The 21,769-nt window shown below is 57.3% G+C and overlaps 3 protein-coding genes across 10 annotated transcripts; 1 reads left to right on the plus strand and 2 right to left on the minus strand.

Moving 5' to 3' along the window:
• Positions 1-42: 42 nt before the first annotated feature.
• ZGPAT (zinc finger CCCH-type and G-patch domain containing) lies at positions 43-13,191 on the minus strand. 3 transcript variants are annotated; one of them, XM_079784275.1, is made up of 7 exons: positions 13,063-13,191; positions 11,678-12,330; positions 2,303-2,436; positions 1,920-2,075; positions 1,194-1,313; positions 671-1,079; positions 43-436 (listed from the first exon to the last, which is right to left on the minus strand). In XM_079784275.1, the coding sequence occupies exons 2-7, from the start codon at positions 12,256-12,258 to the stop codon at positions 298-300; spliced, it is 1,539 nt and encodes a 512-aa protein (XP_079640401.1). In that variant the 5' UTR covers positions 12,259-12,330; positions 13,063-13,191; the 3' UTR covers positions 43-297. The 3 variants fall into 3 exon arrangements, with proteins under 3 accessions (XP_079640401.1, XP_079640400.1, XP_079640402.1); XM_079784274.1 differs by lacking the exon at positions 13,063-13,191 and adding an exon at positions 12,666-12,832; XM_079784276.1 differs by lacking the exon at positions 13,063-13,191 and adding an exon at positions 12,441-12,581.
• ARFRP1 (ARF related protein 1) lies at positions 12,868-18,774 on the plus strand. Of its 5 annotated transcripts, none has more exons than XM_079784304.1 (8): positions 12,868-12,992; positions 13,394-13,487; positions 13,684-13,771; positions 13,963-14,045; positions 16,635-16,716; positions 16,933-17,003; positions 17,656-17,756; positions 17,824-18,773. In XM_079784304.1, the coding sequence occupies exons 2-8, from the start codon at positions 13,395-13,397 to the stop codon at positions 17,909-17,911; spliced, it is 606 nt and encodes a 201-aa protein (XP_079640430.1). In that variant the 5' UTR covers positions 12,868-12,992; position 13,394; the 3' UTR covers positions 17,912-18,773. The 5 variants fall into 5 exon arrangements, 4 of the variants coding, with proteins under 4 accessions (XP_079640430.1, XP_079640432.1, XP_079640429.1 ...); XM_079784306.1 differs by having other exon boundaries at positions 12,972-13,105; positions 13,684-13,762; positions 17,824-18,774; XM_079784303.1 differs by having other exon boundaries at positions 12,972-13,105; positions 17,824-18,772.
• A 290-nt stretch (positions 18,775-19,064) lies between these two features.
• TNFRSF6B (TNF receptor superfamily member 6b) lies at positions 19,065-21,729 on the minus strand. Of its 2 annotated transcripts, none has more exons than XM_079784293.1 (3): positions 20,582-21,729; positions 20,290-20,493; positions 19,065-19,832 (listed from the first exon to the last, which is right to left on the minus strand). In XM_079784293.1, the coding sequence occupies exons 1-3, from the start codon at positions 20,997-20,999 to the stop codon at positions 19,546-19,548; spliced, it is 909 nt and encodes a 302-aa protein (XP_079640419.1). In that variant the 5' UTR covers positions 21,000-21,729; the 3' UTR covers positions 19,065-19,545. The 2 variants fall into 2 exon arrangements, with proteins under 2 accessions (XP_079640419.1, XP_079640418.1); XM_079784292.1 differs by having other exon boundaries at positions 20,272-20,493.
• Positions 21,730-21,769: the final 40 nt, after the last annotated feature.

Genomic DNA, 21,769 nt, shown 5'->3' on the forward strand with positions numbered 1-21,769 from the left:
TCCCCACACACCACAGCCAGCCGCGCCACCACTAAAAGACAGCGACAGTCACTTTAATGTCCTCGATAAGCAGACACTGGCAGGGGGGCTCTGTGGGCACGTGAGCACCAAGACGTGACCCCTGTACCCCATCTCCACTCAGCAATGTCCACACGCCCAGCCTGGCAATAAGGCTGACCGTGGGGTCCGGTCTGGGGGTGGCCCCTCTTCTGTCGACACCCAGTTACTGGACGACAGCAGGTCTCCCAGAGGCAGTGGGAGCTGGGGCCGAGCCCTGTCCCTGGCACGTGCTGGGCTCTAGAACTCCGTCATCTTCTTGTGAGTGTCCGCCTTCCTCTGCTCCCGCTGCAGGCCCGCTTCCTGGGCCCGGAGCTGCCCCAGCTGCTGCTGGGCTCCTGCCAGCTTCTCCTGCAGCTGGGCCACCGTCACGTTGTGCCTAGAGAGAGGCTGCCACTCAGCATGGGCTCCCGGGCCACTGCTACAAAGACCCCAGGGTGCTGTGGCCACTGCCGGGCATCCTCCCGCCACGCAGACCCTCCTCAGACCCAGCTCACCACCTCCAGGTCAGGATGAAATCCTGCACATGAACTAGGCTGGGCGCCCAGAGCAGGACTGGAGGCATGGCCACCCTGGGGCCCGTCCTCTGCCCCAACTTCAGCCCCACACATACCGGCCAATGTTGCGGGCGAGGGCCTCCTGGATGCCCCGGATGTCTCGCTGGGCCTGCTCAATCTTCTCCTCGGTCTGGAGGAGCCGCAGGCTCAGGGCCCGCCTGGCGCCCTTGCTGGCACGGTACAGCTCCTTGCCGCTCCTCCTCCCCGGGGCGGCAGCCCCTGCCTCCAGGGCCCCAGGAGCCTGGCCCTGTAGCTTCTCGTTCAGAAAGTCAAACACGCTCCGAGGGGGCGGGCGGCCCCCAGGCCGGCCTCCCCTGCCCCGGCATTCCGGGGCCCTCCGCGCGCCAGCCTTGCTGCCCTTGGTCCTCTTCTGTAGGATCTCTGCACACTGGTCCAGCGACTTCCCTCGAGGCAGCACCACAGCGTGGATGGGCTCTACCCGGCCGTCCGAGTGTCGGCCCAGACCTGTGGGCACAGGGCTGACACTGCTGCTGGGCCCACCCCCCCCACCCCCCCACCCCCCCCGCACTGTGCAGCGGCAACCCAGCCCCCCCCCCCAGAGCAGGCCCACGCACTCACCCTTGCCAAACTCGTAGCCCATCTTGGCGAGCAGCCTGGAGCCGATGCCCCGCGTGTGCACCTCCCAGCCCGCAAAGGCCGAGCTGCAGGCCCCGCGGTCGCTGGCGCCGGGCTCCACCACTGCAGGGAACGGGCAGGGACTGGCCAGCTGCACAGGCAACACCTGGGCTCTGGCCAGCGTCAGCCCAAGAGCTCAGTCCTCTCTCCATCCCAAGGACACGGGGTTTCAGAAACCACCAACACACAGGACAGCCCCACAGGGACTCCTCCTGTCCTCTTCCTCACTGACCCCTTGGGGCAGGACACTGAAGCTCCTGAGCCCGTGGCTGTCTGCACGGCCCCCCCCCCCCCACCAGACCCCAGGCCCCAGCAGAAGCCCCAGAAGGAGCTGCTGCTCCCTTCTCTGTCCTGCTGGGCCTCCCCAGCAGTGGCCCACCCTCAGGTTGCACCATGGGGGACACGTTCGCACATGCACTCCTTGATGACAAGGGCCGGGTCTTTGCGTCTGCATGTTTGCGGACCTGCCCAGACCCTAACACATGCTCTCATTCCCCCACCTCCTGGGGCCCTCCCTGCCTCTCCAGGCCCAACGAGTGCCCCCTGCTGTGCATCATCCATTAGGCAGAGCCCACCTCACCCGCTGTCACGCTCTTTCTGCTTAGATGGTCCCCGCCAGCCAGGAACCTCCCAGGGAGACCGCTGCCCAAGGTGCCCCTTGCCCTGTACCTCTGGCATAGCTGGAATCGTCTGGGTCACCACTGTCTGAGTCAGAGGACACTGCAGGCTCCGGGCGCAGTGGGGGAAGGATGCTGTCCCCCTCCAAAACGGCCTCCTTCAACAGCAGCGAGTCAAACTTGACTGTGTAGTAGCCACTGTCCATATCTGGAAGCAAGGTCAAAGACAACCAGGTCAGCAGCTTCACAGGGGGTTGGAGACTCACTGGAAGTTGGGAGCAAGACGGGCCAAGGCCAGGGGTGATCTCGCTCCTCTTGGGCACAGAGCGGGGACCCGACACCAACCAAAGGAGTGGTCACAGGGGACTGACATGGGTGAGGAACGGAGGGGCCTTCCAGAAGGGCCTGAGGGGGGCCCACCATGGGCAGCCTCACCAGTGATGCGTGCTGGGTGCCAAAGACCATCCGGCTGCTTGGCCAGACATGCAGAACCAGCCTGCAGGGAGCTCAGGTCCGGGTCCTGGAAGGGGCGCAGCTCATCCACAGAGACCACCTGCCCATGGGAGAACCTGCAGAGAGGGCCGCGGGGGCCGGGGCTCAGACACAGCCCACAGGGGCATGTGAACCCCAGAACCAAGTCTAACTATCTGGGCATAGCCCTCAAGGGAGGGAGAAACGGAAACAAAACACACACAAACACGTGTCCACATATCCATCCATCCATCCCATCTGTACGTATCCATACACACACGTGCACACACTTGTGCTGCCTCGCTCTAGCTCTCGGGACGGACACGGCCCCTCCGAGGATGAGGGTGCTCCAGCTTTCCGGGCCAGGGCACAGTGTGGCTGCATAGTGCCCACCTCCACCAGACACACAGCCCCAGGCGGCAACCGGTGATCAGGGCGGCGTTTGTGTGCTCCTGTAGCACAACCCACTTATAACAGTGGGGCCCTGACTTTCAGAGATCAGTGCATCAGTGAAATTAAAACTAAAACTGAGAGAGAGGGGGGAGGGGATGTGAGGATTACAACCTTTACTTTGCCAAATAAAGACAAGAGAAAACCAACCACGTATCTACCCCATGTGCCATCATTTCCAGAGGAACGGCTTTAACCCCACACGAGCAGCCAGGACGGGCATCTGCCCATGACGGAGCCCATGCTGGGCATGGCTGTCTCCTGAGGCAGGAACTGGTGGTGGCGCAGAGGGAGAGGGACCGAAGGTGGAAGGTGTCTGGCGGGTACACATGCCTCAGGGCAGTCCTTTCCACACCTGGCTGTCCTCAGGCACCAGCAGCTCAAGTCTGGGCCCCAAATGGACAGCAGTAGAGTCTGTGGTTAAAAAGCCTTGATCAACCGAGAAGCAAAACCGCTTGTTCAAAAGGGGGGACTAAACCCGGTGAATGCAACCAAATACCGCCTTCGAGACACACACACACACTGGCTCCCGCACTTCACACTCATTCGCGCACACAGGACTGGGCACACGTCTACAGACACCATCAGCTAACCCTTTCTACAGGCTCTTCAGCAATTTCAAAACCCTTAAAATCTGGTGTATTCCTTAAACCTAGCAAGCACTTCATAAAGTTTTTGTAAAAAAATAATGGAAGTATGCAAAGATTTAGCTATAGGGATGTTAACCAAATATTAAAGACTTAGAAATAGCCTAAATTTCCAACCATGGGAAGTAGTTAATGGCAAATCCATAAAATGGATTGAAGCCTAAGAGAATGGGTGAATGGACAGATGGAATGGAAAGAGCTCCACGGAGCCAGCCCCACGCGTACAGAAAGCTTCACATGTAACAGGAAGTGTTAGAAACGAGACAGGAAAAGAGGGACTGTGCATTTCATAAAGAAACAACTTAAAACTGTTTTTTCATGTTAAAAGAAAAACTTGCCCAGACAGCGTGGCTCAATGGTTGAGCGTCGACCTATGAACCAGGAGGTCACGGTTTGATTCCGTCAGGGCCCATGCCCAGCTTGCGGGCTCGATTCCCAGTGTGGGGTGTGCAGGAGGCCGCTGATCGATGATTCTCTCATCACTGATGTTTCTATCTCTCTCTCCCTCCAAAATATATTTAAAAATTTTAAAAACCAACTCAATCACCCACCTCACAATATTCACAGAAACACATGCCAGAGTCTCAAACATGCGAACCCGAGAACAGGCTCTTAGGACGACGTTCCCTGAGGTCAGCTGTGGCCAAGCACAGAGGTGACTGAACCTTTGCCACAGGAGAACAAGGCTAACACTGGGCAAAACTGTCCGAACGCACCGCTCCAGAGCTCCGGAAGTTGACGGCAGCAGTGATGCCTGGGTAGGGGTGTCTGCAGCATCCCCTGCAAAGCAGCAGACGCAGAGGGTGGAAGTGGGGAAGACGGTAAAAACCAGGGCCTTGTGGCTAAAAGTGGTGAAACCAATCAAAACTACCAGAGAACGGACAGGCCTGAAAGGGCCGCAGAGGGCTCCACTCTCTGCACATCCTCTCTAGGGAACGATGCGCAGGAATCAAGAGCTCCAAGACGTGCCAGGACACGGACAGCAGGGAGAGATTGGGGCGGCGGGGGGGGGGGGGGGGGGGGGGGGGCAGCTGGGAATGACACTCCCCAGCTCACAGAGATGGACTGGGAAGGAAGTGTTTGAGCACAGCTTCCGATTAAGTTCTGACGGACCACTCAGCTGCAGAGTGCTGCCTAGGAAGCCAGATTGAAAAGTAAATTTAAGATCTGAGCAGAGCCATCAGAGGCTGCACACTATGGCAGGTGGGCAGACTGTAATTTAGGCCCAGAACATGTGCTAAAATAAAACATCAGGAAAAACAATTCAGAAGCCAGAGTTGCTAAAATATATCTGAAATGTCCAGTTTTCAATAAAAATGTATGAGACATGCAAACCAACAGAAAAGTGTGACCCATACTAAGAAAAAAAAGCAGTTGATGGGGTCTGACTGAGTGGGCCAAGATGGTGACTCTAACAAAAGACTTCAAAGTAGAGAGTATAAGTAAGTTCAAGGAATTAAATGACAGCATAATGATGCCGATTCAGTAAGTAGGGAATCTTAAAAGAGAAGAGTAAATTATATAAGGAATCATATAGAAATTCCAATGAAAAGTCAATGCTGAAATGAGAAATCACTCAATGGGACACTGGTCACCAGGCTAGCATATAGGAAGTGAGGATCCCTCTGTCCTAACAAAAAGTGCAATGAGTCCGGCCGGTGTGGCTCAGTGCTTGAGCATCAACTTATGAAGCAGGTCACCAGAGGCCTGGGTTTACGAGAAGATAGTATTAATCATAGGCATTAGAAAGCTTCCCTTCATTACTCACCACCACATCACTAATGGCCTGTTTATAACAGTTTTTAGCCAGTACTTTGTGTCTGACTATCAAGAAAATAATTACAAAGCATACTAAAATACACCGTATACCAAAATATGGATAATAGAATCCCAAAAAAAGAGGGAGAGAAAGGGACAGAAAAAATGTTTGCAAAACTGAATAATAATGGCTGAAAGCTTCCCAGCTTTGATGAGAGACATGAATCTATGCATCCAAGCAGTATAAAGTCAAAGAGACCCACAGCAAGACACCTTGTGGTCAAACTGCTAAGACCCAAAGACAAAGACAGCATCTGAAGGTAGCAAGAGAAGTGGATCTTCAGGGATGAGGATCCCTAACAGCTGATTTCTCATCAGAAACTATGGAAGCCACAGGCCGTGGGATGACATATTTAAAGTCTTGAAGGAAAAATGCTGTCAGACAAGAATCAGATTTCTGGCAAAACTATCCTTCAGAAATGAAGGAGAAATGAAGACATTCCCATGTAAACAAGAGCTGAGGGAGTTTGTCAGTGGTAGACTTGCCTACAAGAAACGCTAGTTTGGCTGGCGTGGCTCAGTGATTGAATGTCGACCTATGAACCAGTTCATGGTTCAATTCCCGGTCAGGGCACATGCCCAGGTTGTGGGCTCGATCCCCAAGTAGGGGGCCTGCAGGAGGCAGCTGATCAATGATACCCTCTCATCATTGATGTTTCTAACTCTCTCTCCCTCTCCCTTCCTCTCTGAAATCAATTAAAAAAAGAAATGCTAAAGGGCATCCATCAGACTGGAATGAAAGGGCAGACACTGGTCAGTAACTCAGGCCATATGAGCACTGGGAGAGGTAATCAGAGGCAAACAGAAGTGAGTAGTATTAAAATTTTTTGTTTGCAACTATTTTTCCCATATGATTTCAAAGACAAATGTATTAAGCAGTTATCACAAATCTACATTTCTGGGCACACAATGTATAAAGGGTATAAAGGTGTAATTTGTAACAGTAACAACATAAGGGGGACAGCAACAACAAAAAGACACTGGAAAAAACAAACACTAAAGAAGGCTGTAATGGAGGAATTGAGAAACAAAAAGATATGAGACACATAGGAAAAAACTCACAGAGGCAAGCCCTTGCTTATCATAATTATTTATTTTGCATACTCTCTTTTTTAATTAAATGTTTTTATTGATTTTAGAGCAAGGAAAGAAGAGGGATAGAGAGAAACACTGATGAGAAAGTACACCTGAAACTAATGCAATGTAATAGTGAATGTCAACTGTAACTGAAAAAAAAAGGACATCAGTGAAAAAAAGATAAAGAAAAATACAATGATAAAAGCATCAAGAGATGAGGAAGATGATATAATAACTATAAACTTTTACACACCTAAGAATAGAGTCCCAAAAATACATGACATAAAAATTGGCAGAATTAAAGGATGAAATATATAAAGCTGAGAACCAACACCCCACTTTCAACCGTGCACAGAGAAACCAGACTAACGACTCTGAGGAGAGAGCACTTGAGCATGTCGACAGCATGGACCAGCCAGCCCTCCAGCCGCCCACGGAACAGCCGCCCGGCCGCAGAGCACACCGCTTCCCACGGACGAGGTGATTCTGCAGAACGGGACATACGTGGGCCTCGACCCGGGTCTCAGTAAATTTTAAAACACCGAAATCACAAAAAGTACCTCCACCAACCATGGGGAATGAGATTACAAATCAACAACTAAGGAAATCTGGAAAATTCACAAACATGTGGAGATTAAGCAGTACAGTCTTGACGAAGGGCCGATGGGGGGTCAAGGGTCAGGTAATACTCAGATGAATGACCACGGAAACAGCACACCGGGGCTGTGGGCTCGCTGGGAAAGCAGCTGCAAATGCCTACAGTAGGGAAGAGGGAAACCTCAAATTCTTAAGCTCTCTGTACACCGTGAAGAATCAGAAAAAGAGCAAACTAAACCCAAAGCAGCACAGGAAGAAATAATAAAGGTACGAGTGGAAATAAATGAAATAGAAAAAAAAGGAAAAACAATATAGAATCAACAACCAAAAAATAAAATAAAATAAAACTGACAAAGCTTGAGCTAGACCAGTGATGGGCAACCTTTTGAGCTTGGTGTGTCAAACTTCGCCAAAAAACTGAGCATAACTCAGGTAGTGTGTCACTTTGAGGGAAAAACATTATTTCGCAAATGTTTCATCCTCAGGAGCAGCAAATGTTTCATCCTCGGCATGCGGCCGCCTCAGCGGCCACGTGTCATCAGAAATGGCTACGCGTGTCAGTGCTGACACGTGTGTCATAGGTTCGCCATCACTGAGCTAGACTGACCAAGAAGTAAGGGTGCACTCAGTGACTGGACCAGGAAAGAGAGGGACCTGCTTCCTACCTGACAGGCACACAGGCCCGCCAGGGACCACTGGGAGCTCTCTGTGCCAACACACCGGTAACTCAGATGAAAAGGGAAAATAATAAAAACACACAAAAGACCAAAGTTGACTCAAGGAGAAACAGAAAATCGGAATACGCCTACAGCAAATAGTCATTCATCACAGAACTTCCAACAACGAGAAGCACACGCCCAGAGGCTTCACTGGTAAATCCTATCACATGTTTAAAGAAGAATCAACACCAGTCCTTCTCAAACTCTTCCCAAAAATTAGAGAACACCTCCTAACTCCTGAGACCAAATTACTCTGACACCAAAGCTAGACAAAAGTATCACAAGGAGAGGGAACAGACCAATAGTCTTTATTGGGAATGGAGAGATGGAAATATCCTCCACAAAAAGACTAGCAAACCAAATCCAGCAGCGTTTTACAGGAATTCAAGGGTGGTTCCACATACGAAAATCACTCAGTGGAATATGGCACATTCACAGAACGAAGGGAGAATACACATGATCAGGTCAACTGATGCAGAACACTTACTTGCAAAAACCCAACGCTCTTCATGATAAAAACATTCAACAAATTTGGAACAGGAGGGAAATCGCTCAGCCTGACAAGGGCAAGATGGAAGCTCAGAGCTGGCCTCACATACACTCCCTGGTGAGAGCCTGGGCCCCCCCCCCCCCCCCCCCCCCCGCAAGGGCAAGAGCAGGACCGGGGTTTCTGCTCTACCACTTGTTTCCACATGACACTGCAGATTCTAGCCAGGGCACCCAGGCGAGAAAAAGAGACAGAAGCCATCCAATTTCAAAAGGAAGAAGTAAAATGATCTCTATTTGTCAATGACATGATTGCATACGTAGAAAATCCTAAATAATGCACAAAAAATCCTAGTAGTGCCCCCTTTGTGGGCCAACTCCCATTGTGAACACCCAGGACTTCCAGGAGGTATGGCCAATTCTAGGCTGGGCAGGAAAAGCATGGATGAGGGATGGTGTCGTCTCCCCAACAACTACTGGGGCCAGAGGGCCAGAGGGCCAGAGGGCCAACTGGAAGAGGCTCCCACTTGCCAAAGGTGGACAATCTGCCCAGCAGGTATGGCTCAGCGGTTGAGTGTTGACCTATGAGCCGGGAGGTCATGGTTCGATTCCTGGTTGTGGGCTCGATCCCTAGTGGGGGCGTGTGGGAGGCGGCTGATCGGTGAGTCTCTCTCATCATTGATGTTTCTATCTCTCCCCTCCCCTCCCTTCCTCTTTGAAATCAATAAAAATATATTTAAATTTTTTTAAAAAGTTGGCACAATCTGAGCCTCATTAAGGATCAGAATCACAATAGAATGAAATTCACCAAATATATTTAAATCCATGGGTCCTCATCTTTTCAGGATGAAAGAGAACCAACTCATTGGTTCTCTTGTTAAGTAAACAAAACAGAAAACCCCAGCATTTCCCCACCTTTTCTGTGTGACTGAGCCACTGAGCAGCGAACCACAGACGAGGGAGGGCATCTCCGGGTAATAATCCGCTAATAAGTGAAATGAACCCACAGAAGGAGGCGATCCCTATACCGCTCCCAGCTGAGCCCACGGACACGCACTGAGCACCACTAGTTGTTAACGTGACAAAGGAAAGCCAGTCACCGGGGCCTCCTGATGCAAGAACAGCACCGAGAGTCTTTGCCACGAATGTGGTCAGGTCCCTGGACCCGACTGCTGGCCTGCGGGCAACAGAGGGGTGTGCGGGACTGTACAATGCTGGCCCAAAGGGGCCGGCCCTATGCTAGCTTCGGCAGCACATACACTAAAATTGGAAAGATACAAAGATTAGCATGGCCTCTGCACAAGGATGACACACAAGTTCAGTGGTTCCGTATTTAAAATAAAACAAATAAAGGGGTCCAGTCCTTTGACAGGGGAACTGTGAGGCCAGGAAGGGCAGCCACTCAGACACAGCGGGCCTGGCCGTGAGTGGGGAAACCAGTCTGCACACCAGTTTGTCTTGTTCAGAGAGAGACACACCGAAGGGCTAAGGACAGCCTCCCGGGAGGGGGAGGCATGGGACAGAGTGGGGGTCAAAGGAGGCTCCCATGTTATCTATTTTATTGTTTGTAAAGACCCAAAGCAAATGTAAGAAAACTCAGTCCTGGGTGGAGAAGGGAGGTGTGTGTAGGAGTCAGCTGGGCCTAAAGCCGAGCTGGAGAGCAGAGTAGCTCTGGGCAGCCTCAGTGTCGCAGGCCCACCTCCCGGAATGCTGCACAGGCGAGTGAACACGTGAAAGAGACCCGGGAACATGCCGGCGCAGAGGAAGCAGCTCAGAGGTGCAGCCTCGAACCCTTGCATGGGACATCACGCAGGGAAGTACAGGGACTCAGGGCACAGAGGCCGAAAGGCTCAGTCCTCTGCTCCTTCATCTGTGCTGGCGACAGGACGTGTCCGCTCTGGAAACTCACGACACACTCTGATCTACTCACTTTTCTGCACATACACTACACTTCAACACAATGGACAAGGAAGGAAGGAAGGAAGGAAGGAAGGAAGGAAGGAAGGAAGGAAAGAAGGAAGAAAGTCTGTCAGGAGGGAGGAGATATTTGCCAAATAAGACTTAAAACCTAGCAAAAGCCTATTAAGAAATAGGAAGGCCCTGGCCGGTTTGGCTCAGTGGATAGAGTGTCGGCCTGCGGACTGAAGGGTCCCGGGTTTGATTCCGGTCAAAGCTCATGCCCAGGTTTTGGGCTCGATCCCCAGTAGGGAGCGTGCAGGAGGCAGCCAACCAATGATTTTCATCATTGACGTTTCTATCTCTCTACCTTCCTCTTTGAAATAAATAAAAATATATATTAAAAAAGAAAAAAAGAAATAGGAAGATCACCCTAGCCAGTTTGGCTCAGTGGATAGAGCGTCGGCCTGTGGACTGGAGGGTCCCGGGTTTGATCCCGGTCAAGGGCACTTACCTAGGTTGCGGGCTCAAACCCTGGTCCTGGTCAGGGCATGGGTGGGAGGTAACCTATCAATGTGTCTCTCTCACATCAATGTTTCTGTCTCTTCTCCCCCCTTCCACTCTCTCTAAAAATCAATGGAAAATATCCTCAGGTGAGGATTAACAACAACAAAAAAGAAATAGAAAGACCACCCTGGCCAGCGTTGCTCAATGGTTAGAGGGTTGGCCCGCACACACAAGGGTCTCTGGTTCGATTCTCGGTAAAGGAGGGGTTGCAGGTTCCATCTCAGACCCTGATTGGGACGCCTGCAGGAAGCAGCCAATGGTGTGTCTCTCTCACATGGATATTTCTCTCCCCGCTTCACCCACGCCCCTGCCCCTTTCTCTGGAAATTAAATATCCTTGGGTGAAGATTAACAACAAAATGAAAGAAAAAGAAATAGAAAGACCAAAGAACTAGAGACAGTTACTCTGGACTGTTGGCTAAAAATGTAAATTATCTACTAGGGATTTCAGTAAATACTCTTTTCAGAGATGAAGTAAAAGGAGCAAAATTGAAGTTATGCCCTAAGAGAAAGACAAAACAACTGTGAACACTTGAACATAGATGAGGTACTATGGTTAAATCTGTCAGGTCTGATGATGAACTGGAGACCCTTTTTATGACATCCCTAACAGTCAGGAAGGGTGCATCCTGAAGTATTTATAGGTAAAACACCCAGGAGCCCCTGCAATTTTCTTTAAAGTGGTCGAGGGGGAGAGAAGCAGGGCAGGGATGAAACAAAACTGGCAGAAGGATGACAAATGATGAAGTAAGATGACAACCTGGGAGGTCACCGTACCACCCTCTCTAATTCTGTGCACGGTGGCCAGTGTCCATAAGAAGCATAAATTTTAGAAGTTTAACTCTAAAGAATAAAACTGGTGATGGAGGAGGTCCCTTCTTTTCAACATAAGCCTCTTCTACTCTTGATTTACCAGAGACAATCCAAGGAAACACCTAAACAAGGACAATGGCTGGAACGCACCCGCGGCGAGCTCCCTCCTGCAGGCACTCTGCTGGACACACTGGGGCAAGACGCCAACACAGAGGGAAGCCACGACCTGGCCCTGCCTCCAGCCCCGAGGGCCCAGGAGCAGAGCTTTACCTGCAGTTGTCCAGGAAGCGGCACTTGCCCTCCAGGAAGAAGGGACAGGGCTTCAGGGACTTGTGGGTGGGGTAGAGGTAGAGCACCCGCACACCTGCGGAGCCATCATCTGCCTCTTCCGTGCCCACGATCATGGCGTTGTGATACTCCAGGGTGCCCCAGGAACTGTAGTAGGGGGCGTTCACCTTCGTCCCACTCAGCTCTCCCTCATCCTCCAAGTCCTCCCCTTCACCCTCCTCCAGTCCAGGCTTGCTGGGTGCTGGCCCAGCCTTTCTTTCAGGAACAGGGTCCAGTTCTGCGCTGGGGGCTACTGGCGCCTCCACTGCTTCCGCAACAGCCTTCTGGAGAGCCAGGTACTCGGCGGCGTCCTGCTCTCCGTCCAGGGTGGCCAGCAGCTTGCTCTTCCGGACAGACACCAGGCTGGCCTCGGTGAGCTGGATCAGCTCCTTCAGGTCTCCCTGGAGCTGGCGCAGGTCGGCCAGCTCGGCGGGATCCAGGCCAGCACCCAGGGCCAGCTCCACCTGCTGCAGCTGTGCGCCGTAGGTCCGGAGCGCGCTCTGTAGGCTCTCCTCGTCCATCATGCGGGGGAAAAGCCTGGCTTCCCGGGTCGGCAGGGCGGGTCCTGGGTCCTCACCGGGGTGGTGGGAGCAGAGCTGCAAGGAAGGGAAGCCAGGTGAGCCCGGGATCTGCCGCCTGAACTGCCAAGCCGCCGCCCTGAGGCTGACACCAAGCCCGGGGCCGACGGCTGCACTCGGGACTTCACCGATCTTTCAAGACGGCCCCCGGAACCGTGTGCGCGTCTCCTCCGTTTGAAGGACGAGAAACAGGCTCGAAGAGATTATCCGCTCCGAGTGGCCTCAGCTCCCTTCCCGGCCGCGAGGCTTCTCAGCCTCTCGGCCCCGCGTCCCCCGCCTCCTAACCCCCGAGTCCGCTCAGGACGCGGCCCCTAGCCCCCGCCTCCCGGCCCACCGGCCTCCGCCAGACTTGCCACCAGTGACGGGTTGCCCAGACCGCGCCCCTCGCTCCGGGCTGGGAGCTTCCTCCGCGCAGTCACCCGGCCGCGCCATAGAAAAGCGGCCAACCTCTCCGGCTAGAGCGGCACGGCACGCGGCTTCCGGCTTCCGGCACCGCAGCCGGCCAGCACTTCCTCCCGAGCGCCGCCGCAGCCGGAAGTGCCTATCACAGGGGCCGCCGGGACAGCTCCTACCCTCCCCGGGCGGCCGGCCGCTTCCCATCGGGCACCGCGCGGAGCAGCGCGGGTCGGCGTGGGGTCAACGGGTCAGGCGCGCGGCGGTTCCGGCCCGGGCGGGCGCAGGTAGGCCGGAGCTGGGCGCCGGGCCTGACGCTGGCGTTGGGGCGGGGCGCCGGGGCCTCCCGCTGCCTACCGGCCACTGCACCACACCCGCCTCTGAGAAGCGGGGCTTCCACGTATGTCGCCTGCAGGGGTCCTGCCGTGAGCCCTGCGCCGCCTGGTGGGCGGGACCGAGTTGAGCGAAGGCGTGGTGACCCCCGTCTGGCTGGGGAAGCGAATCCCCGGCGGCGCCAAGCGGGAGTGAAGCCGTGGGGGCGCCCTGCGCGCCGCGGGGAGCTGTAGGCGGTGTTGGAGGCTTTGCGGGGCGGGGTCCCAGGACGGTGGGCCGGGTCAGGTCGCCTGGCGCGGGGGTGGGGAGGCTGGGCGTCCCCGGGTCCTGGACTCAGCTCCCGGCACCCTGGCAGGATGTACACGCTGCTGTCGGGGCTGTACAAGTACGTGTTCCAGAAGGACGAGTACTGCATCCTGATCCTGGGCCTGGACAATGCCGGGAAGACGGTATGCTTCCCCCGTCCCCGGCCCCGCTGGCCTGGCCCTTCCACTGCCTGCTCCGAACCCAGTCCCCACCCAAGGCCTTGGGACACCCAAGTTCATTCCCCACCCAAGGCCAGCTGCTCTAACAGCAAAACGTCTGTTTTCGGAATAAGCCTTGAAAACGACTCTAGTGCCTCCGTGCCTGTCTCCTCCCCCTCAGACCTTCCTGGAGCAATCAAAAACCCGGTTTAGCAAGAACTACAAGGGGATGAGTCTCTCCAAAATCACCACCACCGTGGGTCTGAACAGTAAGGGGGTCGCCGAGGGCTGTGGGCGTGGGACCTCGCCCAGAGGGTGCTGTGACGTCCGTGTGTGAGGCCACCAGCTCCTGGAGGGCCCCTCGCAGGAGCACGGGAGCGGGGTGCTATTCCCAGGGGCGCGGTGAGACTGTGTGTCATGGACCGGGGCCACAGCCTCACCAGGATTCTTCTCTCCTCAGTCGGCACTGTGGACGTGGGGAAGGCTCGACTCATGTTCTGGGACTTAGGGGGGCAGGAGGAGCTGCAGTCTCTGTGGGACAAGGTGAGACGGATGCACAGGCCACCTGCCTCACGCCATTTCCCTCCAGGTGGCACCCTCATCCAGTCCCCGCTTTTCACAGAGGGCCTCAGACTCACGTTTACTTCCTGTCAGCAGCTCTGTCACCCTCTTTGTTCCTGACCCCCCCTCCCCCCCCCCCCCCCCCCCCGCGCCATTCTACCCTGGTTCCTGAAACAGTCCCCTGAGGGTGAGGATCCACTTGCTTCCTTTTGGCGTAGAAATGTTGCCGGTGAGCACAGGGCGAGACAAGGTGGCCCAGAGCCAGACGTGGCGAAGGCAGTGCCGGCGTGCTCAGCAGCGTCAGGCCCGGCCTCCCACCTGGCCCTTCTCCGTCTGGCTTAGGGCCGACCTCCAGAATGGCCCTTCCCCGTCAGGCAGAGGTGTCCTCAAAGGCCCGCAGCCGCCGCTGTCTCTTCTGACACAGGGTTTGGGCTTTCTGAGATGGCGGTGCCCTTCCCCACACCCCAAACCAGGCACTGGGTATAGCCGCGCGGAGGAGACCCACCTCCCTCCCTCCGGCAGCTCCCTCGGTGAACTGGTGATGGGTGTGCTAGTCTAATGTTGGGGGCACAGGCGTGTCTTCCCGACACCTACTGGTGGCCCATGTGTTTAGAACTGAATGGCAAGGTCCTGATTTCTGGTTTGATCCCAGCCACAGGTACCCAGTCACCTTTCCTGTCTCCCCCACCCCCCACTACCACCCAAGTGTTTCCCCCCGCCTTGACTTCCAGCCGAGAGGGCAGCTTCTGTCTTGTGGCCAGAAGGCTTGGCCATTTAAACTATCCTGAGGCAGAGCCAAGCTCGAGCCTACACGTCTGAGTCCCAGACCATGTGGGGAGTGAACACAGATCCTGACCTTCTGTTGTAGGCCAGGGTCTCCGGAGCTAATAGGCAGAGGTTGGGGTTCTTTCTTGGTGGACCCCATGGGTTCCTCAGGTGCTTCCTAGCCCCACTGTGGAGTGGCACCCCACCTCTTGTGTTAGGGTCAGTTACGTCCACCAGGGTGCGCTCTCTGCCAAGATGCCCAGGAGGCAGCCAGGGTCTGTGGCCCAGAGGGTCTGCTGTGACTGGTGAGCGGGCACTGCAGTGACCAACTCTGCCGAGCCCAGCGGGCAGTGGAAGTGATGAGCAGGGCCCATGCCCCTCACCAATGAGCCCCTCACCAATGCCTAGATAGGCCATGTCTTCCCCTCGGGGAGACCACCTGGCGCTCAGCCACGCGAGGACTTCTGGCCTCTGTCCCTCTAGGCTACATTGAGGGACTGCTGTTTGTCCACCCATAAGCCACACTTGAACTCTTTCCTGGTCCCAGTGGTTTTGTAGGTCTCCCCCCCCCCCCCCATGGCCGTGGGTGACACAGCCATCGGGTTTGGGGTGTGGTGGGGCAGCCTGCTCACACCCCACCCCAGATGTGTGCTCTCATCACTGAGCCGTCACCCTACCGGGGCCCAGACACGCGGGCAGTGCAGTCTTCTGCCATCGCATGGCTGGGTGCGATTCTCTCCCCGGCTGCCAGCCCCGGAGCGAGACAGGCCTCCTTTCTGCACAGAGACCTGCTGTGGCCCAGCAGCTCGGTCAGCCACAAGGCCAGTGCGCCCAGAGCAGCTGTACCGCACGTCACTGGCATGAAGGCTGGTGTGCAGACCTCACAGCCTGCAAAACCCAGGGCCGCCTCTAGCGAGTACCGACACAGGCTTGTCTTAGATGGGGTGGGCGTCACCCTCAGGAATGTTCCAGAGCATCCTTCGGCTTGCTGACCACTGGGTCATCCTGCCTAGTCCACAGCACAGCCTGGCTGTGCCGGGTGACGGTGACAGGCAGGAGGGGGGCCCAGTGGCAAGGTTCTGTTGTCTGCTCCGCAGTGTGGACATTGCCAGCGCTCTTTTGTGGTTGGTCAGAATGTGGACTCCCCAGGTCTGGCTGTGTCCCTGGTGCCCCAGGCCCAGGGAGTCCGTCTCTCAGAAGGCCCTGCTTTTGTGCATATGTTCCACTCGCCCCACAGCCCCACAGCCCCGGGCTCCGGCAGTTAAGGGTTGGCAGGGGGCTCCCCGTGACCCTTGCTGTCAGCAAGCTCACGGCTGACCACCCTCTGGCATCATCCAGAACACACAGCTCCAAGCTCAGCTGGCTTGGTCCTTGGCCTGCGATCGGCACAGGGCACAGCGCTGCTTCACAGGTGGCACTGGCCTAGCCCTCGGAGGCCTGTCTTGGCTTGCTGTCGGTGCCAGCACGAGGCCCCACTGGTGTACTCCACTTCCGGGTCTGCTTGGGACCGGCTTGGTCTGGGCTCCTCCAGCCTCCAAGCCCCATTTCTCCCCTCGGGCCACCATCAGGCCCGTGGTCGTGGGTGGCCCGAAGTAGGATATGGGATACAGCCCCTAGGAAGTGGTCAGCGGAGGTGGCTACCCCTGTCCAAGGTCAGCAAGTCCTTCCTTTGAGGGGCCTAGGGGGGTGCACCTCCACACTCCGCCCTACCTCCCCACCCACAGAAAGCACCCCATATAAGGGTCTTGAGGTTGGGGGTTGGCTGAATGCTCCTGGCTCACCCTCTGCCCCTTTGCCCTTCCCCAGTACTATGCTGAGTGCCACGGTGTCATCTATGTCATCGATTCTACAGACGAGGAGAGACTGTCAGAGTCCAAGCAAGCTTTCGGTGGGTACAGCCCAACCAGGGCTGGGGGCTGTTCATGTCCAGTCCGCACTCCCGTGTGTCTGTAGCTGGGCCATGTCAGGTCAGAGGGTCCTGGCCATGAGGGAGTGTCCCGCCTATGGAGAGGTTGGTAGGAATGTATGGACTCCTTGGTGTGGCTGGGTGGTCGGGGGGACAATGGGGGGAAAGGGTGCTAATGCCCCCTCTTGCCCATTCCAGAGAAGATGGTCACGAGCGAGGCTCTGGACGGTGTCCCCATCCTGGTGCTGGCCAACAAGCAGGATGTTGAGGTGAGCCTGCCCCCACCTTCCTCGGACACCCTGCACGGTGTCTGCCCCAGGCGCACAGAGCTCTCCCGAGGCCTCTCCTGGCTGTGCAGGGCACTTCCTCTCCATGGGGGGCGGGGAGGGGCGGCTGCACCTTGTCCTGTCCCTCTGTGGCCCTGGGAGGCCCATGTGACCCACAGAAAGCTCTGGAGAGGAGACAGAGGCGGTGTCTTCAGGGTGGTGTCAGAGCTGACGCCAACCTGTCGGCTGCTCTTGGAGTTGGCAGCAGTGCTAGCCCTACCCCCAAAACCAGGGGCTGTCTGGGGAGGGACACAGGCCGTTCTGAGGACCACCAGTCAGCCAAACCCCCAGGGAAGGGCTGTGCGCAGGGTGGGGGTTTACAGCATCCTGAGGGTGCATCTTAGTTTGCTCCCATCCGCCTACAACCAGCTGTCTGAGGCCACTCACCAGGCAGGACCCTACTGGGCAGAGAAGCTCTGAAGGGGCCACCTTGGCCCCCCACCCCATCCTCAGCCCCCATCTTTGAGCTCATGCCCCTGTGACCTCTGGCAGCTCTAGGGACTGCCCTGGGGGCTGGACAATTTCTCTGATGCCAGGAAATGGCTTTAGGGGGGACGGGCTGTGCCTTACAGCCTGCCCCCCCTTCTCCCCCCAGACTTGCCTCTCCATTCCGGATATCAAGACTGCGTTCAGTGACTGCACCTCCAAGATCGGCCGGCGGGACTGCCTGACGCAGGCCTGCTCAGCCCTCACAGGGTGAGTGGGGCCCTCACCCTGCCCCAGGGTCCCGGGTGGCCCCACCTCATACCTACTGTCTCCACAGCAAAGGGGTGCGCGAGGGCATCGAGTGGATGGTGAAGTGCGTCGTGCGGAATGTGCACCGGCCGCCTCGGCAGAGGGACATCACGTAGGTGCAGCCGGCACCTGGGCGCGTACAGCTGGTGCCTGAGCCAGAGGAGCACACCTGCAGCTGGGGCCACCGGTCCTGGGGCCGGGCTGGCTTTGCCTTTGGATTTTTTTATTTGCTTTGTTTTTTCTCTAAGACAGACTTTTGTGTCCTGAAAAGTGTAGGCGCCCGGAGGCTTCTGCCAGGGGAGTGGGGGCAGCAGGGCCCACTCAAGGCCCGGTTTTCGGCCCAGTGGGTGCCCTTTGGAGCTGCTCGCCCCAGCCTGGCCTGGGCGGGCTTCAGGAATCCTGGGCAGAGGTGGCGTTTTCCAACCACAGCATGCCCACGAAGGAGGCTGGGGGGCCCTGCTGGCTTCGGCCCCTGCCTCCTCCGATCACGGAGGTGGGCTGGGAGCTGGTGTCACCTTGAAGGAAGTCTAACCCACGTCCCCGAAGGCCAGCGGGTCCTGGGATCTGATGCAGCCTCAGGACTGGGCTAGGTGCGATCTGACTAGCCATTGTGGACCCTGCCGCCACCACCACCACTGGCCCAACATCAGGGAGTGGCAAGCTGGGAGCGGGAGGCCCCTAGCACACCTGCCACCACCTGGGACAGCCACGGTTGCCAGTTCAGGGCTGCGTCAGGGGGGCTGGGTGACCTGGACGTGGGGGTGTTGGGTGGTGGGCTGGGTCCCTGTGTTGCCCGGTTGGTGGTGTGCTGGGCCTGTGCTCCCAGCTGAGCGTGAGGGGTGTATCCCCTTCCACGCCTGTGCCCAGCAGCACAGGCCCTCCAGGCAAGGCTGGTCCTGGGGCCCCGGTGGGAGCTGGTGACCAGCGGCCTCTGCAGAGAATAAAGACAGTCTGCGTGGCTCCTGTGCACCCTTACTCTGAGCCTGTGTAGTGCCACAGCCCAAGGGCATTCCTGCTGTCCTGGGAATGGCTGGGCCACAGCCAGTGACCTGCTGGCTTCATGTTCCAGGGAGGTCCCACCAGACTCCCTCCCTCCCTTCCAGTGGGGGCCTGAGAGGAGCTGCTGGGAAAGGGATGAGTCAGGGGTGGGGGTGGGGCTGGGGACCCAGTGGCAGGGGATGTGACTCATGGGAAATCCTGGGCCTTTTGGGAAGTGGGGGCAGCTAGGGCTGGGAGTCCCATCCCCCACCCTGGAGCCATCTAGTCCCTTGTTCCCTGGGTTCCCTGATGTTGAGGGTGTGAGCCTGCCCCACAAGGGAAAAGCCATTTCCCAGAAAGCCAGTGGGACACTGGTCCCTCCCGGGAAGTCCCCTGCTGGTAGGGAGTGGGTGGAACTCAAAAGGAGGGGCGTGGGGCGTGGCTGTCCGCTGAGTCCTCTTTCACAGCAGAGCCCCTGGACTTGGTGACCCTCCTGGGCACTGCCACTCCTTGACTGGCCCTGACCTACCCTCCACACCCAACTACCCAGAGCTCAGCTTGGGGCCGGGCCATGGAGTGAGCCTCAGCTCCCCTGTGCCCCACAGCGGGAAGGCCACACCTGCCACCCACTGGCCACTTCCCATGATCCTCCTGCCATCAAGGTCTGCCTCAGTCCACCACCGTCACACAGCACTGTTCTACACAATCAGTTTTACAAAAGGGTTTTATAAAAACTAGACTTGGTGCCTGGTCAGTAGAATAAATAAGGGGCTCAGCTGGCCAGGGAGAAGCGCTTTCGGATCGTGCGCTCCACCCCCCGCAGCCTGGCTGTGTGCAGGGCCTGCAGCAGCCCTGCCGCCAGCGCCCCTGGCCGGGCCTCGCGGAGCTTCGTGAGCTGCCTCCGCAGTGTCTGCTGCAAGGACAGGCGGTCCTTCCAGGGCCGGCGGGGAGTCCATGCCCCCGGGCCCGACAGGGCGTGCTGCAGCTGCAGGAGCCTCCTGAGGGAGACGTTCTGGAAAGCCACGAAGTCCACGAGGGCGCGCTCACATTCCTCGGTCCCTGTGGGAGGGTTGGGCCAGGTCCTGGGGTGAGGGCTCCCTGCAGACAGCCCTCCCCATGCCCTTGCATTAACACCTGAGTGACCTGCTGGGATCCCAGGCCAGGAGGGTGGTGGGAGAGGCGGCCCCAGGATGTGGGCCTGGGTGAGGGGACGCCACTGCTGCCTTGAGCACCCAGTGATGGGGTGGGGAGCAGCATTGCTTGCGGGTGCTAAAGCCATCGGCACAGTGCACTCAATGGTGCCACTGCCACCAGCCGGGGCTCCTCAGTGGGTCTTGGGGGCCCTTGACCCCACGAGGCTGGAGGCACTTCCCAGATGCCCGCTAAATGCCTCATGGCTCCAGGGCTGGACTGGCCAAGAGCTGGGGCAGGGCACAGGCTGAGCTTGCCACCCCTTGACCAACCTCCCCCCATCTGCCCCCCCCCCCCCCCGGCTCACCTGCCCCGGTCCAGTCACCTGCACTCCCTGGTTCTGGAGTGCCGAGTGGGGGTTCTGTGCAGCTGGTGCACAGGGCGTCACGGAAGGGGGCGCCCGGCACGTTGAGGCCCAGGCCCAGGGCTGTGCAGTTGCGGTGGGGCTGGCACTGCTCTGAGCTGGAGCTGTTGGCCGAGAAGGTGCCCGGGGCACATGGTTGGCACTGTGTGTCCTGGGTGGGGGTGCCTGGGGAGAGATGGGAGGGCAGGGTCAGGGTGACCCGGAGCATCCTCATGGAGTCCTGACCCGGCGCCACCCAGTGCCCGCTACCCACCAAGGGCAACCACTCCATAGCCAGGCGGGCAGGGCGTGTGCTCCAGGCAGAAGCCCGCAAACTCGAAGAAGCCTGGGCGGCAGCGGCAGGCACGGTTGTGGACGACAGAGCAAGGCCGCGCCTCCTCCTCATGCTCCCCGCACACCACGTTGCAGTACCGGCAACGCTCCAGGTAGTTCCAGAACTGCGTGTAGTGGTGAGGAGGGCACGGGCGGCACGTCGTGGGGTGGTCCCGGCTGCACGGCTGGTGCACGAAGGTGCCCGGGGGGCACTGGCCACACGTCAGCCACTCCCGCGTGTCCACGTCCCACCACGGGTAGGTGGGCACGTCTTCCGCCGCCCCGAGCACGGCCAGCATCGGCAATAGGAACGGCAGCGCCCTCGGCAGGATCAGGGGCAGCCTGGCCGGCGCTTTCATGATCCTCCCTGGAGCAGGACTCAGCGGGGACACCAGTCCGCCACAGCCACATTCCCACTGGTCCCAGCAGAAGCAGGCCCCGCCCACTCTACCTGCAGCCAACCAGAGAACTCCAGCTCTGGCCCAGCGTCTCCTATAAGGGCTGGCCTCGCCACACCCCGGGGAGGGGCTGGTGACCTCCAGCAGGCCATGTTCTGACCCAGTTAATTTTGTTTTTGAAATATATTTTTATTGATTTCAGGGAAGAAGGGAGAGGGAGAGATAGAAACATCAATGATGAGTATCATTGGTCAGCTGCCTCCTGCACGACCCCAACTAGGGATCAAGCCTGTGACCTGGCATGTGCCCTTAACTGGAATTGAACCCATGACCCTTCAGTTTGCAGGCCAGCACTCTATCCACTGAGCCAAACCAGCTAGGGCATGTTCTGACCTAGTTTTGGGCAGTCGCAGCACCCTCACCTGGCCTGGCCCAACACCCCCCCCCCCCGCCCCCCGCCCAGTGCAGGAGGCAGTCCTGTGAGGGCCCTCCTATCACCAGGCACAGCCTGTGACCCAGTGACAAAGCCTGTCAGGGTGTGTAAGGGGGGGGCAGGCAGGCAGGTTCCTCTCCCCTCTGGTGCCAGTGTCTTCCTGTCCAGCTGCAAGGATGGAGGCTGAGCCAAGTTCAGGCACCCTCTCGTGGGACAGGGTGGGCGGGGGACCCCAGGCAGACGCCCCCCTCCTTTCTCTCTGGCATCTCAAACCCCATCACCAAGCCCAGGCCATGTG

This window comes from Cnephaeus nilssonii (genome assembly GCF_951640355.1).
Source record: "Cnephaeus nilssonii genome assembly, chromosome: 11".
In the NCBI taxonomy this organism is placed as follows: domain Eukaryota; kingdom Metazoa; phylum Chordata; class Mammalia; order Chiroptera; family Vespertilionidae; genus Cnephaeus; species Cnephaeus nilssonii.

What these genes read in the sequence shown, in the direction of transcription:
- ZGPAT (XM_079784275.1), bottom strand. Translation starts at nt 12,258, where the DNA reads ATGATGGACGAGGAGAGCCTACAGAGCGCGCTCCGGACCTACGGCGCA. An exon ending in CGATTCCAGCTATGCCAGAG is followed by an intron (nt 1,314 to 1,919) that starts GTACAGGGCAAG and finishes CGTTCCCTGCAG; the next exon opens with TGGTGGAGCCCGGCGCCAGC. An exon ending in CTCGCCCGCAACATTGGCCG is followed by an intron (nt 437 to 670) that starts GTATGTGTGGGG and finishes GCCTCTCTCTAG; the next exon opens with GCACAACGTGACGGTGGCCC.
- ARFRP1 (XM_079784304.1), top strand. Translation starts at nt 13,395, where the DNA reads ATGTACACGCTGCTGTCGGGGCTGTACAAGTACGTGTTCCAGAAGGAC. An exon ending in CACCACCGTGGGTCTGAACA is followed by an intron (nt 13,772 to 13,962) that starts GTAAGGGGGTCG and finishes TTCTCTCCTCAG; the next exon opens with TCGGCACTGTGGACGTGGGG. An exon ending in CCAACAAGCAGGATGTTGAG is followed by an intron (nt 17,004 to 17,655) that starts GTGAGCCTGCCC and finishes TTCTCCCCCCAG; the next exon opens with ACTTGCCTCTCCATTCCGGA.
- TNFRSF6B (XM_079784292.1), bottom strand. Translation starts at nt 20,999, where the DNA reads ATGAAAGCGCCGGCCAGGCTGCCCCTGATCCTGCCGAGGGCGCTGCCG. An exon ending in CTATGGAGTGGTTGCCCTTG is followed by an intron (nt 20,494 to 20,581) that starts GTGGGTAGCGGG and finishes ATCTCTCCCCAG; the next exon opens with GCACCCCCACCCAGGACACA. An exon ending in AGGTGACTGGACCGGGGCAG is followed by an intron (nt 19,833 to 20,271) that starts GTGAGCCGGGGG and finishes ACCCTCCCACAG; the next exon opens with GGACCGAGGAATGTGAGCGC.